The 15,346-nt window shown below is 40.8% G+C and overlaps 1 protein-coding gene across 2 annotated transcripts in view; it reads right to left on the bottom strand.

The window, feature by feature from the left end:
- Nipal2 (NIPA like domain containing 2) overlaps positions 1 to 15,346 on the bottom strand; it is a 77,321-nt gene that overhangs the window by 18,530 nt on the left and 43,445 nt on the right. For both annotated transcript variants that reach the window (XM_042672987.1, XM_042672988.1), the window contains exons 5-6: positions 8,153 to 8,274; positions 298 to 394 (exon numbers count right to left, since the gene is read on the bottom strand). In XM_042672987.1, coding sequence (XP_042528921.1) covers positions 298 to 394; positions 8,153 to 8,274 — 219 coding nt within the window. The remainder of the gene's footprint in view (positions 1 to 297; positions 395 to 8,152; positions 8,275 to 15,346) is intronic.

Genomic DNA, 15,346 nt, shown 5'->3' with positions numbered 1-15,346 from the left:
TGCACAGAAGACAGAGCTTTCTCAGAAGAAACAAAAACTTATGGCACAGGAACAACATTTCAGAATAAAGGCAAAGGACGTTGGTTGTCTTTATCAGTAAAACTCTAGGTGTCCTCATATACACATAAAAAGAATTAAATACATATTAGGTAGTGGGCATGCAAACTATAATTTGTAGAATTTAGACTCTGTGTTTTTCTATCGGGAAATGGGAACAGTGAGACAGGAGTAGAATGCTCATTTAAAACTTAGTCTGAAGCCAGACTAAATTGACAAGAACATAACACAGGCCCTTACCCAGCAGTGCCACCAGAGCCAGCAGGATTGCAATGTGAGTCATTCCTTTTCTTTTGTGGAAATAGAGGAGGATGCAGAAAACTAGTATTTCTAAAATCTGCAAATGAAAAAGAATAAGTTACTCTATATAAAGTCTTCAGAATGCCACAGTGTTCTCATAAAAGTCGAAGGGGATTGACATTCCTTGGGATGATTATAAACAGGGAAACAATATAAGGAGCTTCAGCCATATAGACTATGTAACACCAGCGATGCTCAAATCACTATAGCTCTCCCAGTCTAACTCCCTGTGGCACCAGTCTCATTTGCCCAACTATCTACATGTCTGCATGCTTAACAGACAATGCCACACCAGCATGGGTAATATTTGATTCTTTTTTTTTTCTGGTCTTGGGTTTGAACTCAGGGCCTAGGCACACTCCCTGAGCCTTTTTGCTCAAGGCTAGTACTCTACTATTTGAGCCACAGCTCCACTTCTGGCTTTTTTAGTGGTTAATTGGAGATAAGAGTCTCACGGACTTTCCTGTACCAGCTGGCTTCAAACAAAGCTCCTCAGAGCTCAGCCTCCTGAGTAGCTAGAATTACAGGAATGAGTCACCCTAATGCTTGGCTAATGTTTGATTGGTTTGAGACTGAGTTTTGCTGTGTAGTCCAGGCTGGCCTCAAACACAATCCTTGTGTATCAGCTTTGTGTGCTAGGATTACAAGTGTGCTCAACATTTAACCTTTCTTTTTTTTGGTCGGTCGTGGGACCTGAACTTTGGGCCTGGACACTGTCCCTTAGCGCTAGCTCAAGGCTAGTATTCTACCACTTGAGCCACAGCACCACTTCTGGCTTTTTCTGCTTATGTAGTGCTGAGGAATTGAACCCAGGGCCTCATGCATGCAAAGCAAGCACTCTACCATTGAGCCATCTTCCCAGCCTCAACACTTAACTCTTGATTCCCTATTTCAAGTTACTCCTTCTGGGGCCTTTGACCCCTGGGCGAATGGCCTCACTACAGGACTTGTGGCATGGGCCTGAGCCCCTCCCCTCCGCCTTCTTCCCTGGATGACTGCAATCAACTTCTGATTTGTGTCTGATTTTACTCTTGCCTTTCAACAGTTGATCAATACATATTTGTAGAATCAATACCTGGATTATACCTTAAATTCACTAGGAACATCTTTGCCAAATGAAGAGATCTCCTGTTAAATGAAACTAAAAAACCAAACCAAACCATAATTTCGAGTTCAGTTTTAGTTTTAACATTCAAAAACATTTTTGGCTACTCTTAGTCCTACCCAAAGCCAAACATTTTGAGAAGAGATGATATCTCTGAGCTGAAATCATAAATATGAAGGTTTACTTTCTTGACAGCAGAGAAGTAAAAGCACTAACCTTTTTTCTTAAAAATTGTTGGGAGTTAGGCACTTGAGTGGACTCCATGTTACAAGGTTACGATCAAAATCCTGGCATCAGACAGTTACACCATCCCTCAGCAGTTATTTCACATTAAGTGCAGGTTATTGCACATCAGTGCTGTGCTTGAGTGGAGCACAAGAAAGCATTTCGGATTTATAAGAATATTAAATCTAGCCCCTTTCAATAAATACTAATAACCACCTTAACAAATGGCTGGAGTTAGGAACTTGATTGTTTCCAAGATGATATTCTACTTAGAGTCTCTTCTAAATCAACTTCAATTTCTGTTTGAAGGTGTTTTTTTTTTTTTTTTTTGGTGTTGGTTTGGTTTCCTTGAATCCTCGGTGGCTTTGGGAAGCTGCAGGATGTTATCTTTCTCATTTAAAAACCTTTTCATCTAAAATGGAAAATTAGACCATTCTTTGGACTTGTCTTCTGCTAAATTAAAAGAATGATGTTTTTCACTTTTCCTTATAGGACTAATTTGCCAGGACTTTAATTTAATTGAGCCATGCTAAAAAGCTATTAAAGTGCCATCTCTTTGCCTTCCCTAAGGTTGCCACTGGGACATTGGGATATTGGGTGTCCCAGACTTGGTTCACCTTGCTAGTGGTTAACAGGAATGCCCTCAGCCTGGTGTCTGCAAGCCCAGGCTTCCATGGCTCCTCCGAGGGACCCTCAGAGCAGCCCTGTGCTCATTGCTCAGGCGCTCTCCCTGAGCCAGCACAGGAGTGGAGAAGCCGTGTCCACTTACATGCTGACTCTTATTTTTTGGTGGGCTAACGGGGAGGAAGTTGTTACTAGTTCTAAAGAAACATGTGGAACTTTGAAAAGTTTTCAAACCCCATTTCTGAGACTTCAGAGAAATAAAACACAACTTCTCACTATTCACTGAACGACTATAGTTGTATTAGGCTCCCCGCCTTGTGCTGAGAAGTCACCTAGCTCCCAGGAATAAAATATTAAAGCAGAATGAATTAATGTTAGCTTTTCCACTGCAACATTTTCTCTCTCTCTGAAAATATCAATATTAAAGTAGTTGTGATTTTGCAGGTTGCTGTGCCCCAGAAAAGACTGTACTGCTGATTGCACTCTGTGAGGTCAGGGAGATGATAACTCTGACTGCGTGCCTGCCTCTGCACACTATTTTCATCTTCCTTCCTTCCTTTCTTTCTTTCCTTTCTCTCTCCTCTTTCTTTCTTTCTTTCTTTCCTTCCTTCCTTCCTTTCTTTCTTTCTTTTCTCTCTCTCTCTCTCTTTTTTCTTTTTGTCGGTTGTGGGGCTTGAACTCACCTGGGCGCTGTCCCTGCACTCTTCAGCTCAAGGTGAGTGCTCTACTGCTTGAGCTACAGCACCACTTCCAGTTTTCTAGTGGTTTATTAGAGATAAGAGTCTTATGGACTTTCCTGCCTGGGCTGGCTTTGAACCGCGATCTTCAAATCTCAGCTTCCTCAGTAGCTAGGATTACAAAGGCGTGAGCCACTGGCACCCCGGCTATTTTCAGGCTTCTATTTGCATCAGTTTATGAAATCCTCACCACCATATCTCCATTTTACAGATGAGACAACTGAGGCACGAAGGATTACATGATGCAGCCCTAGGCAGGCAGCATGATGGCTTTCCAAGGAGGTCCATGCCTAAATCTCCAGAACATGGGACTATGTTATCCCATATGGCAAGGCACTTCTATTAAGATTATGAACCTGAGATAGGAAGATTATCCTGGATAATTCAGGAGGGCCCATTGCAATTTCACAAATCCTCCTAATTGTAATGTGGGAAGGACCCTAGCTGAGGGCCTCTGGGAAAGGCAAGGGAACAGGTTCATCCTCGGAGGTTCTGGCAGGGAATACCACCCGCCCAACAGCTAGTCCACTGAGACCTGGCCTAGAAAACTATAGGGCAATAAATTTATGTTGTTTTAAGCCACTTGCTTTTGGAGAATTTGTTACAGAAGTAATAGAAAATGAAGCCAGGTTTTGGTTCCTGAAGTCTTTCCAGTGGAATAGATTCTTCAGAATGAGTTTTCTGATTGAGTTTGGGTTTTCTGGATTGGTCCTCCAGTCTAATTAGGCTCAATTGCTCAGTTTTCAGTGGTAAGAGAAGACATTGGCAAACTGGGGGATAAAGTGGCAAAAGAGACATGCAACGCTGTCACTGGATGATCCACGTCTGGTGCCAAAATATGAATCTGGCTCTACCTCCTCTTGTCTCACCAAGCTCTTTCTTGTAGGCCTTTGGTATGGCTACTTTGCCCAAAAGAAGTGGGCTCTACAAAGGTTCTCTTTGAGGCCAAGTTTGGACAAAAAAGGTTTGATCCTTGGTTTCTTAGTTCTGCATAGAGAGATGTCTGGAGGAATGCTCCCACCTAGCCACCCCAGATGAGGACAGTTTAGCTTTGAATTCTGGCTCTTCTACTTCCTACTTAGGTGGCTTTGGGCCAGTGACTGGACCTCTCCAAGCCTTGGCTTCCAACCACTGAGATGCAGAGGATACCTGGTGCATGTAGAGCTGTTAAACAGGTAAAGCAGAGTGCAGTGAGAGCGGTGCATATGCTTGTCTGCTCAGAGTGCTGGCAGCTATCCTGCCAAAGCCTTTCCTTAAGCAGAGGTGAAAGCGCCATTCTCATTGAGACAGAACTGCAGGAGAACATAGCGATGAAGACCTCGATGTCTTGTACAAACACACATTTCTTCCCTTCAGGTTCTAAGTACCTGATGGTGGTTATTTTAAGCAGCTTTGCCAGAAGGGCAGACTTAATAATTAGCTTTGGGGTACTGAATGGCTCCAAATGACAGACAAGTCTCTGCTGCTGCTTTAATTTTTGGTCTGGAGGAGAGAAAATGATCACTGTGTGGATTACTTTATGAAGGACTTTATGTTTGCCACAGAGATCTCAATTTGAATAATTAGTTGGACAATCTGGGTGGAAAAAACAACCCTGATCAAGCCTGCCAAAGAAGTAACTAAGACTTAGGGCTATGTTTCTCGCGTAGGCTCTGCAGAAGATGTTAATAGGTATTACTAATAAAACTCCTTCAAGAACAAGGCCCTGTCATCAAATAAGTTTAGGCATGCAGGAATATCAACAATTATTTACCCATTTCTTTCCTTAGGCTCTTAACTTGCTTCCAGAAATGGATTCTTCAAACAGATCATGTTACGCAGTATCTCTCCCTGGCAGTTTGATCTTGAAACTCCACTTGCTTTAGACTTTTGCCAAATATGGTGAGGGGACTCGCGATCTATGGCAGACAGGTCTGGAAAGGCTGTGCTAGTGCCTAAGTAAGGGCAGTTTATTCTTCTCAGCTAGGAAATACCAGGTTCTCAAATCCCCTTAGTGCAAAATAGCACCAGACAGAGGATGAGCTCCTGGCCCTCCTGGTTGTGGGGCTTCACTTGATGGCCACACAGACGGTAAGGCAGACATCCAGCTATGCCAGGTCAACACATCAGGAAAGGTTATCAGAGGGACAAGTCCGGAATGCAGCTTTGCAATTCTATTTTGGAAAATATATTTACTCGTAAATTATTTAATCAGTCTTGAAAGGCAATTCCAGTTCTGCATTTATACTTGGTGTAATACATAAACAGGTAGATAAATTATTTGCTGAAGAACAAACAGTCTTAGTGTAATTATGGTCACTGAAGTCATACTTTGCAGAAAAAGCACAGACTCTGCCACATCTGAAGATTAAATGTTTATTACTAAGATGTTTAATAGGGTTAAGCCAAACTTCAGCTAAAGATTTTAGTGCGTATTGATCAGTCTCAGGGTCTGTAGAGATGCGCTTAAATAATGAATTAAGTTTTAAAGGAATACAGATGCTAGATGCCAACAGCATGGTTCAAATGTGACTTTATTAAAGATTTCTTTTATGCTATCTTATAAGTATTTAGAATTAGTTACATTTTTTTCGACATGGAATTTGCTTTCAAAAATGCTTTTATGATCATAGTATGATTTTACAGAAGCCTAGCTCTCTCCAGGACTGTACAATGTCTGCTGTAGGAATTCTTCTCTATAACCTAAGTGCCTAATCAGTTGAATAAATTAATGAATGAATATAAGAAGTGATTTAGGAAAATGGCAAAACAATTATAATTAATTTCAGATTATTTTCTCGTGAAAGTATAAGGTTGAGTAAAAAGGAGTTTGGGTCAGTGGCTCATGCCTGTAATCCTAGCTACTCAAATACTTAAATACTAAAAAGCTGTAAGTGGAGCTGTGGTTCAAGTGGTAGAGTGCCAGCTTTGAGAAAAAAAAAGCTAAATGAGACCCGGGCGCCAGAGGCTCATGCCTGTAATCCTAGCTACTCAAGAGTCTGAGATCTGAGGATCATGGTTCAAAGCCAGGCTAGGCAGGAAAGTCCGTGAGACTCTTATCTCCAATAAACCACTAGAAAACTGGAAGTGGAGCTGTAGAGCACTCTTCTTGAGCTGAAGAGCACAGGGACAGTGCCCAAGCCCAGAGTTCAAGCCCCATGACTGACAAAAAAAAAAAGCTAAATGACAGTGCCCAGGTCCTGAGCTCAAGCCCCAATACTTGCATCACTGGTAGAGCACTTGCCTAGCATGTATAAGGCCCTGCATTCAATCTCCACTAACACCTCAAGAGAATACACACACACACACACACACACACACACACACACACACACACACACACACACACACACATATGTAGGTGTTTTCTCTGGTGTCAAAACAAGTCCTATCATCATTAAGCAATTCTGTTTATTCCAGGAAATAAGACTTGATGCATCTTTAGTCTCCAAAGGATTTAACTTAGGGTATTAATTTTCTGATCACAGGCTATACGATTCTTTTATTGCATAGAGAATTTGTTTTGCCCAGAGGCAAAAGGTAGTAATGTGTGGGTAAGACTTCAAGTCTGGTCTATTATGAAATATTCAACGAAGTATAAGAAAAGAAGAAATAGATCGCAGAGATTAAAACTCCTTTAGTGCTTATTGTTGATCGATGAGAGCTGTGATAGCTAAGGGACTGCATTATCTTGGAAAGGTTAAAAAGATGGGGCAGGGAAGATACAAAGTCTGAAGAGAGACCCCAGAAAGGCTAAACCAAGTGCTCTACTGCTTGAACCACACTCTAGTCTGAGGATTTTTTTTTTAAACAGTAAAAACAGCCGGTTGCAAGGGGCTTACATCTGTAAATCCTAGCTACTTAGGAGGCTGAGATCTGAGGATCTTGTTTGAAGTCAGCCCCAGCAGAAAAGTCTGTGAGACTTTTGTCTCCAATGAACCACCAGAAAACCAGAAATGGCACTGTGGCTCAAAGTGGTAGAACCTTAACTTTGAGTGCAAAAGCCTAGGGACAATGCTCAGTCCCTGAGTTGAAGCCCTACAACTGAGAAAAAATAAATAAAAAAAGGGAAAAACTGTCTTTGTAGAATATGAGAAAAGGGTAAAGAGGGAGAAATGACGTGTGGATACTTTTGTTCCAGTGGTCAGACTATATAGAGATGTCAGATTTATAGAACTCTCGTCATATGCCCTTGTAAATAGCACTTTTAAAGATTTGCACATAAAAGTAGGATTATGCTACTTTGCTTTGCCTTTTTGTGCTTATTTGTAGTACTAAAAGTGGAACTCAGGGGCTCATACTTGCCAGATGGGTGTTCTACCGCTTGAGTCATGTCTTCAGTCCTACTTTTTGCTAATTATTTTGAAGGTAGAGTCTAGCATATTTTTCTTTCTGGGATGGCTTTGAACAGCAACCCTTTAAATCCAGAGTAGCCAGGATTACAAATGTGAGACACTGGCATCAGGCTGTTTTTGCTACCCTCTCCCCCCCCCCCCACCCCCTTCCCCCCCCCCCCCCCCCCCGGCCTCGACCCTGGACCCAAATGACAGAGGACTAAAATAGACAGCTTTTTGAGGCCTTTTCTAAAATCCTAAAAAGTATGGTTCTGGATGCTTTATTCTTTTTATTGAGTTTACTGTTTTACCAATCTATTTCTTGGTTAAATGCTCAGCTAGACTATCCCACTTTTCTTATTACTACCTGCTGTTTCTAGAATTTTCTTATTTTCCAATCTTGGTTGAATTCTGTAATGAGTTACCCATCTACTATTTTGACCATGTCTTTTCTTTATGACCACTGTTTATAGTCACTGTATCAAATAAAAATTTCAAATGAATATCTGCAGATGTATGCATTCGCTTATTCAACTCTTCTTCCTCCTTATCTCTTAGCTTCATACCATCATCACTTGCTCCTCTCAGTCTGTTCCTTTTCAAGGACTTTTTCAAAGATGCTTCTACTGTCAACTTAGTATTCCAAATACTTCAATATTGGTCAAGTATATTTACCTCTTAACCAGGTATTGTGCTAAGAAGAAAAGATTGCCTCCATTTTTCTAACACCTGCAGATAAAGGTGATCTGAATAATACACTTCAAGGCTAGTAAAATATTTTGCATTCTTACCACATAGAGCAGAAACTGCCAGCCAACAAAGTAATATTGTACTGTTCTCGCAGAGATAGCTTGAGTTATGTTGGGAGCAAAGTTCACCAATAAATATGTTCCTGTGAAGGCCAATGTTATACCTTGAGAGAAAATGGAAAAGACAAATCAAATTGAAAAGGGATACTTCAAAGCTTCTTGTTGACACAAACATTACCTAGAAACAGAGCATTACTTGTAAATGCACTGTCCAATTAAAATACATTTCATCAAAAGCCTTCAAAATAGAAGCAAAGCCTTCAAAATAAAAGCAAGGGGGATGGAGCAGGAAATAATATCTGACTTTTCTCTTTGGTCTAGATGAATCCTGGCCTCTTCAGGGAAGCTTCCTCAAAGGTAGAGAAGCTCAAAGTGCATGCACGTGGAGGTGTGACTGTTTCTATGTGGGCCAAGAAGTGTATAATGGATCCAGACATGTCTAGGTCCTAATCTAGAGCTAGCTAGACTGCAGAGCTCAGAGGATGGGAGAACTCATACACCATGAATCATGGTATATATTTACTTATCTCTAGAGCATCTACACTCACTTTGCTTTGGTACTTTGAAGCTCTGGAATAAGCACCTTAATCACTGTCACTGATAGGAATCCTTTCAGCAGAAAAAATGATGGTGACAATGGAATTCTACTCATCCATTAGAAGGAATGATACTGCTCTATTCATAAGGAAATGGAAAGACCTGGGAAGGATTTTATTAACTGAAGTAAGCCAGACCCAGAGAAACAGAGAACCACATGGATTTATATCTATAAATCTATAATTAACCACACTGGGTGGTATGCAAGTGGTTGCAAATGAATTAACTAAAGTATAAAAGACTCTATGGAGAGCTCTAATAGTAAAATTCTTTAGAAAGACCAAGTCAGTGCCCAACAAAATAAGTACCAGCAAATGGGTACTTACAAGAGGGGATGTGGTCAAGGGGAAAGGGGAAGGGAAATGAAGGGGGGTGGAATTTGTTGTATATACTACATATTTAAGAAAAATAAAGGGGCTGGGAAGGTGGCTCAGTGGTAGAGTGCTTGCCTTGCATGCATAAGGCCCTGGGTTCCATTCCTCAACATCACATAAGCAGAAAAAGCCAGAAGTGGTGCTGTGGCTCAAGTGGTAGAGTGCTAGCCTTGAGCTGAAGAGCTCAAGGACAGTGCCCAGACCCCAGAGTTCAGGCCCCATGACCGACAAAAAAAAAAAAAGGAATTAGGTAGGCTAACAGTGGTGACGATGTTGAAAGGATGATATAGTATACATAAATAGATTTGTTAAAAGGCAAAAAAAATCCAATACATATCCTAAAAGATTAAGACAAGTGAGGGAAGGGATGGGTTGTGAGGAGTGGGTGAGAATGTTGAAAGGTGTGACACTGATCAAGATGTATTGTTTTCATAAGCTGTTTTGTTGAATGGCAATCCCTCTGTACAACTACTTAAAGATAATAAAAATATTCAAAAAGTAAAAAAAGAAAATAATTTGCCTGATAAAAAGGAGAAAAAACAATGAAGAGTTCTCACCTTTATGTGATTTTACTGAAATAATGTATGATCTAGAATTCCAAAATCAGCCTAATGAAACCAAATCATATTATCAACCATTTTTGTTTTCATGGGGCACTAGAGCTTGAACTCAGGGTCTTGCTTTTGCTAGGCAATCATTCTACCACTTGACCCATGCCTTCAACACTCTCTTTCTTTTGCTTTAGTTATTTCTTTTTTGATAGGGTCTTGCATTTTTATTTTATTTTTTGCCTGAGCTGTACGGAACCACAGTCCTCCTACACGTACATCCTCTATAAATGGGACCCCATTTGAATGACAGTAGCCTTATTGGGTGAGAAGAGATCTCACTAACTTTTGCTCACTATCTTCTGTTCAGTTGAAGAAATATCATCTTCATGATCGCCTTTCTCAGAGTTGCTGAGATTATAGGCATAAGCCACCAAACTGGGCCTCTTATCACTGTTTTAACATTATTTAAAAACATGGCGGGACAGGCCCTTGTGGCTTATGCCTGTAATCTTAGCTAATCAGGAAGCTGAGATCTAAGGATCTTGGTTTGTAGCTAGCCCCTGCAGGAAAGCATGTGAGACTCTTATCTCCAATAAACTACTCAGAAAAGGCCAGAAATGGTGCTGTGGCTCAAGTGGCTAAAGAAGCTCGGGGACAGCACTCAGGCTCTGAGTTCAAGCCCCAGTACTAGAACAAAAATAAATATATAACAAATAAAAACAGCTGGGTGCTGGTGGCTCACACCTGTAATCCTAGCTAATAAGGAGGCTGAGATCTGAGCATCTTGGTTCAAAGCCAGTTGGGGAAGGAAAGTTCGTGAGACTCTTATCTCCAATGAGCAACCAGAGAACCAGAAGTGGAGCTGTGGCTCAAAGTGGTAGAGCACTAGCCTTGATCTGAAGAGCCCAGAGACAGTGTTTAAGCCTCATGATCAACCAAAAAATAAAAATAATAAATAAAATCATGGAAGAAGGGAATATGAATGGGAAGGGGGTAAACGAAGGACTTGACCTTCTGAGAAACTGATATAAGTAGTGTTTTCCTGATGTTTGAAAACATGAGTCCACTTGTTTCATCCTTGGAATCAGTGCTGTGGATATAATTTACAACCAACACCGATTTTAACCTGAAACCAATTTGGCTTGTTTATAAAATCTCACAGTTTGAAGGCACAGATTTCTTATTCCTCTGCACTACATGATTTAGGTTTTGACCTTTAGTTTCTGAGAACAAATAGTGCTTGTTATTTCACACATGCTAGACAACACCTATTCACACTATTATAGAAGCTACAAATACATTTCTTCTAATTTATTCTGTAGTACTTTGTAAGACAAGGTTATATACATAATTTCTAAAGCTATTTCTAGTGAGAATGTCTAAAAGGAAAAGCAATAAACATTATTAAACACTATAATAAAAGTGAAATAATGAAAACTATATATACGAACTTGGGGGAAAATGATTACTCAGTCACGTCCTTTCTTTGGAAGAAAACGAAAAGGTTATGTAACAATGATTCCACATCAGGTTCCCAGAGGGGTTAGGTGGCAGGTAGACATAAGCTGTCAGCCAAGGGAGCTCAGCAGTATTTGATATGTGCCAACCAACATATTGATCCTGAGAGCTCAATCAATCAGCTTCATGAAAGCTACATAGATGACCCTATCCAGTATTTCTTTAAAAAGAACATAAGAGTTACTTAAAACAGGGTTTTAAACTGGAAGGGCACACTAGCACTAATCCATTGAAAACCTTTATTTACTTTATTTTTACTTTTATTATTATTATTATTATTGTGTGTGTGTGTGTGTGTGTGTGCGCGCACACGCATACACACGCGCGCCGGTCCTATGGCCTGAACACAGGGCCATATGAATTTTTTGAATTGCTTCTTCTACTTCATTGAAGAATGTTGTTAGGATATTGATGGTTATTGCATTGAAGTTATAAATGGCTATTTTCAGTCTTGCTATTTTCACATTGTTAATCCTCCCATTCCAGGAGCATGGGAGAGTTTACTACTTCCTTAAATCTGCTTTAATTTCCTTTTTAGGTTTTTAAAGTTTTCATCAAAGAGGTCCTTCACCTCTTTGGTTAATTCCTATTTTTTTGAGGGGGGGAGAGGGTCTGAGTCTATTACAAAAGGAGTTGCTTTTTGATTCCAGTCTTACTCTTCTCATTATTAGTATACAGAAAAGCTACTGATTTTTGTGGGTTAATTTTATACCCTGCTATTTTGCCAAGGTTTTGGATCAGCTCAAGTAACCTGGGAGAGAAGTCTATGGGGTCCTTTAGATACAGGATCATATCATCTGCAAAGAGGGAGAGTTTTACTTCTTCTTTCCCTATTTAGATCTTGTTTCTTACCTTATTGCTCTGGCTAGGAATTCTACTACTATATTGAAGAGGAGTGGAGAGAGCAGATATCCTTGTCTCATTACTGATTTTAGAGGAAATGGTTTTAACTTTTCACCATTAAGTATAATGCTAGCTACAGCCTTTATTATATTAAGGAATGTTTCATGGATTCCTAGTTTTTCAAGAGCTTTCATCATAAAGGGGTGTTGGGTCTTGTCAAATGCTTTTTCTGCGAGATGATCATGTGGTTCCTGTCCTTGTTCTTATTGATGTGTTGAACTGCATTAATTGACTTAAGTATATTGAACCATCCCATTTGGTCATACTGTATGAGTTTTTTGATTATTTGTTGAAGTCAGTTGGCCAGAATTTTATTGAGAAGTTTTACATCAATGTTAATTAAAGAAATAGGCCTACAGTTCTTTTTTGTTGATGGGTCCTTATCTGGTTTTGAGATGAGCTCACCCAATCTTTCTTCTCAACCATTTTCATTTCAGCTCCTATGACAACTGCAGAAGTGGTTCTGGATAGCTGCTCAGCGTTGTATACTTGTTCGTTTCACATCATTTGCACTTTTTATGTGTTACTGTCTCCTTTATGAGTCACCAGCCTATTTTCATAAGTATTTAGAAGTGTTGAAGATAGTCATTTGCACCTCATTAAATAAAGTTCTTTGGAATCTATTTATATCCACTTTCTTCTAAAAGTGGCATGGTATGTCATTTCCTGCTATTTTTAATTTGGTAAAGGCACAACTATTTCTTCTTTTAGACGATACAAACTTCTGGGGTTGGGAAGGTGGCTCAGGAGTGAAATGCTTGTCTTACATGCATGAAGCCTTGGGTTCGATTCCTTACAACCACATAAGCAGAAAAAGCCGGAAGTGGCACTGTGGCTCAAGTGGTAGAGCGCTAGCCTTGAGCTCAAGAGCTGATGACAGTGCCAAGGCCCAGAGTTCAGGCCCCACAACCGACCAAAAACAAACAAACAAAAACAATATACAAACTTCTAACTCAGAAAACTTCCTGCCACTTGGGCCATACTTCCAGTGTTTTGCTGGTTAATTCGAGATCTAAGTCTCTCAGATTTGTCTTCCAGGGCAGGCTTCAAACTATGATCCTCAGATTTCAGCCTTCTAAGCAGCTAGGATTATAGGTATGAGCCACCAGCCGAGTTAGAAGTCTACTTTACATTTCTGTTTATTTGTTGGTTCTAGGGTTTGTACTCATGGTCTCATGTTCTTGTTAGTTGTGCTTGCTCCACTTATGTTCTACCACTTGGGTCATGCTTCCTTCCAGACGTTCTGTTTTATTTTTATTTTTTTTGAGATAAGAGTCTAGCATATGTTTCTGTCTGAGCTAGCCTTAAACAGATATCCTCTAGATCTCAGCCTCCTGTCTCACTGGTGTGACTCATTGGTGCTCAGCCTATTTTATTTTTTATTACAGTCCTTTTTTTTTTTTAACTGTTACATTAAACTGCCTCATGTATGAATTAAGGAGCAAGGCTGCTGAGTGCAAGGGTAGGGACCATTATTCACATGCTGTTTGACATGAGTAGATCTCCACAACTGGGCAGAGAATGAGGCTAGACAGAAGGCACTGATTCCTCCTGACAGGGGTCTCTGGGGACTCTGACTAGTCTCAGATAATCTCTGGCCCTAAAGTTCCTTTAGGTCTGCTTTCCTAAGGGCTGGTGTTTACTGAGCACCAGTGTGATAGAATTAATGTCCCCATCAAAGGATTGATGCCTATTTATGTGCAGTTACTATCTGTAAAGGAGAGATTGACCCAAGTTCAAGGTCAGCTTGGGCAAAAGTTAGTGGGACTCTCCCCATCTTAATCAATATGCTGGGCATAGTGGCATATGTTTGTGGTATCTGCTACACAGGAGGCATAGGTAGAAGGATCATGGCCTGAGGCTGGTACCAGACAAAAACAAGGGATCCTATTCAAAACTATAACCAAAGAATGGATTGGAGGTGTGGTTCAAGTGGGAGAGCACCTGCCTAGCAAGTTTTAGGTTATTCAAATCTCAGTACCACCTCCTCCACACACACTTCACCCACTTAAAAAAAGTCTAAAAAGGTTGAATATATTTGGAAAGACCTCTCAGAGAAAGTGTTAACATTTACCATAAATTTCCAGGAAAAGAGAATATGATTATCCTATTTTATGACCATACTTGACAGTACCTACTGCCATGCAGTCATGTTTCAAGGAATAGTTTGTACTTTGGGAGACACTTGGTGCATTGCTGGATATGGCTGTGAGAACACAGCCTTTGTTTCAGGAAGCTACTGGTGTTGTACTGCAAAAGTCTCCTGTAGACACATTGGACAGAATGAACTGGAACTATGATTCCAGGGACCAGAGCCTAGAATTATGTCCCTCTGGGTGCTCCTGTTCACTGGCTCCTCCAACGTGTTGAGTCTCCCACCTCCTGATCCCTCCTGGGGTCAGGCTATGCATTACAAGATAGTGTGCACAGTTCCTCCTCAACTGACATTCTGTTTCCCAGGCCACTATTTCTCCTAACTAAAACCTGCATTCTTCAACAATTTGGTTCCCATCCCCCAGCTGAATGTTAACTATGCACTTAGTCAGCACTATCTATTTATTGTCTATTTTCTGGCTTCTGCAATCTGATCTCTAAGAGTTGTCAGTTTTTCAGCATTCATCTAACCTGACTCCAAACAAGATTGTTGTCTCATTCTTTTAGCCCCCCTAAGTGTCTCAACCAGTGCAAGTCCAATGATTAACTTCTGTGGGGGGGGCCACAGGTCACATCTGGGAATACCTTCCAGCACTGTGGTCATTCTGGATTCTTCAAGCTCCAAGACGCCCCAAACTGCCAGGCGCTGGTGGCTCATGCCTGTAATCCTGGCTACTCAGGAAGCTGAGATTTGAGGATCACGATCCAAAGCCAGTTTGAGTAAGAATGTCCAGGAGACTCTTATCTCCAATAAACCACTCAGAAAACCGGAAGTGGTGCTGTGGCTCAAGTGGTAAAGCGCTAGCCTTGAGCTGAAGAGCTGAGGGACAGCATCCAGGCCCAGAGTTCAAGCCCCACGACAAACAACAACAAAAGAAGCCCCAAACTGAGAAGTCTCACTAATGCTGTGGGTTCAGTAGTCTTGGACCTGTCATCAAAAAAGGCTCCAAGCCAGGTACTGGTGTCTCATGCTTGTAATTCAGGAGACTGAGATATCAGGATCAAGGTTCAAAGCCAGCCCAGGCAGAAAAGTCTATGAAACTCTTATTTCCAATTAACCAGCAAAGGGCCAGAAGTGG

Source organism: Dipodomys spectabilis, unplaced genomic scaffold (genome assembly GCF_019054845.1).
Source record: "Dipodomys spectabilis isolate Male_0828 unplaced genomic scaffold, ASM1905484v1 ptg000783l, whole genome shotgun sequence".
NCBI classification, from domain to species: domain Eukaryota; kingdom Metazoa; phylum Chordata; class Mammalia; order Rodentia; family Heteromyidae; genus Dipodomys; species Dipodomys spectabilis.
This window is presented reverse-complemented; position numbering and strand designations above follow the sequence as displayed.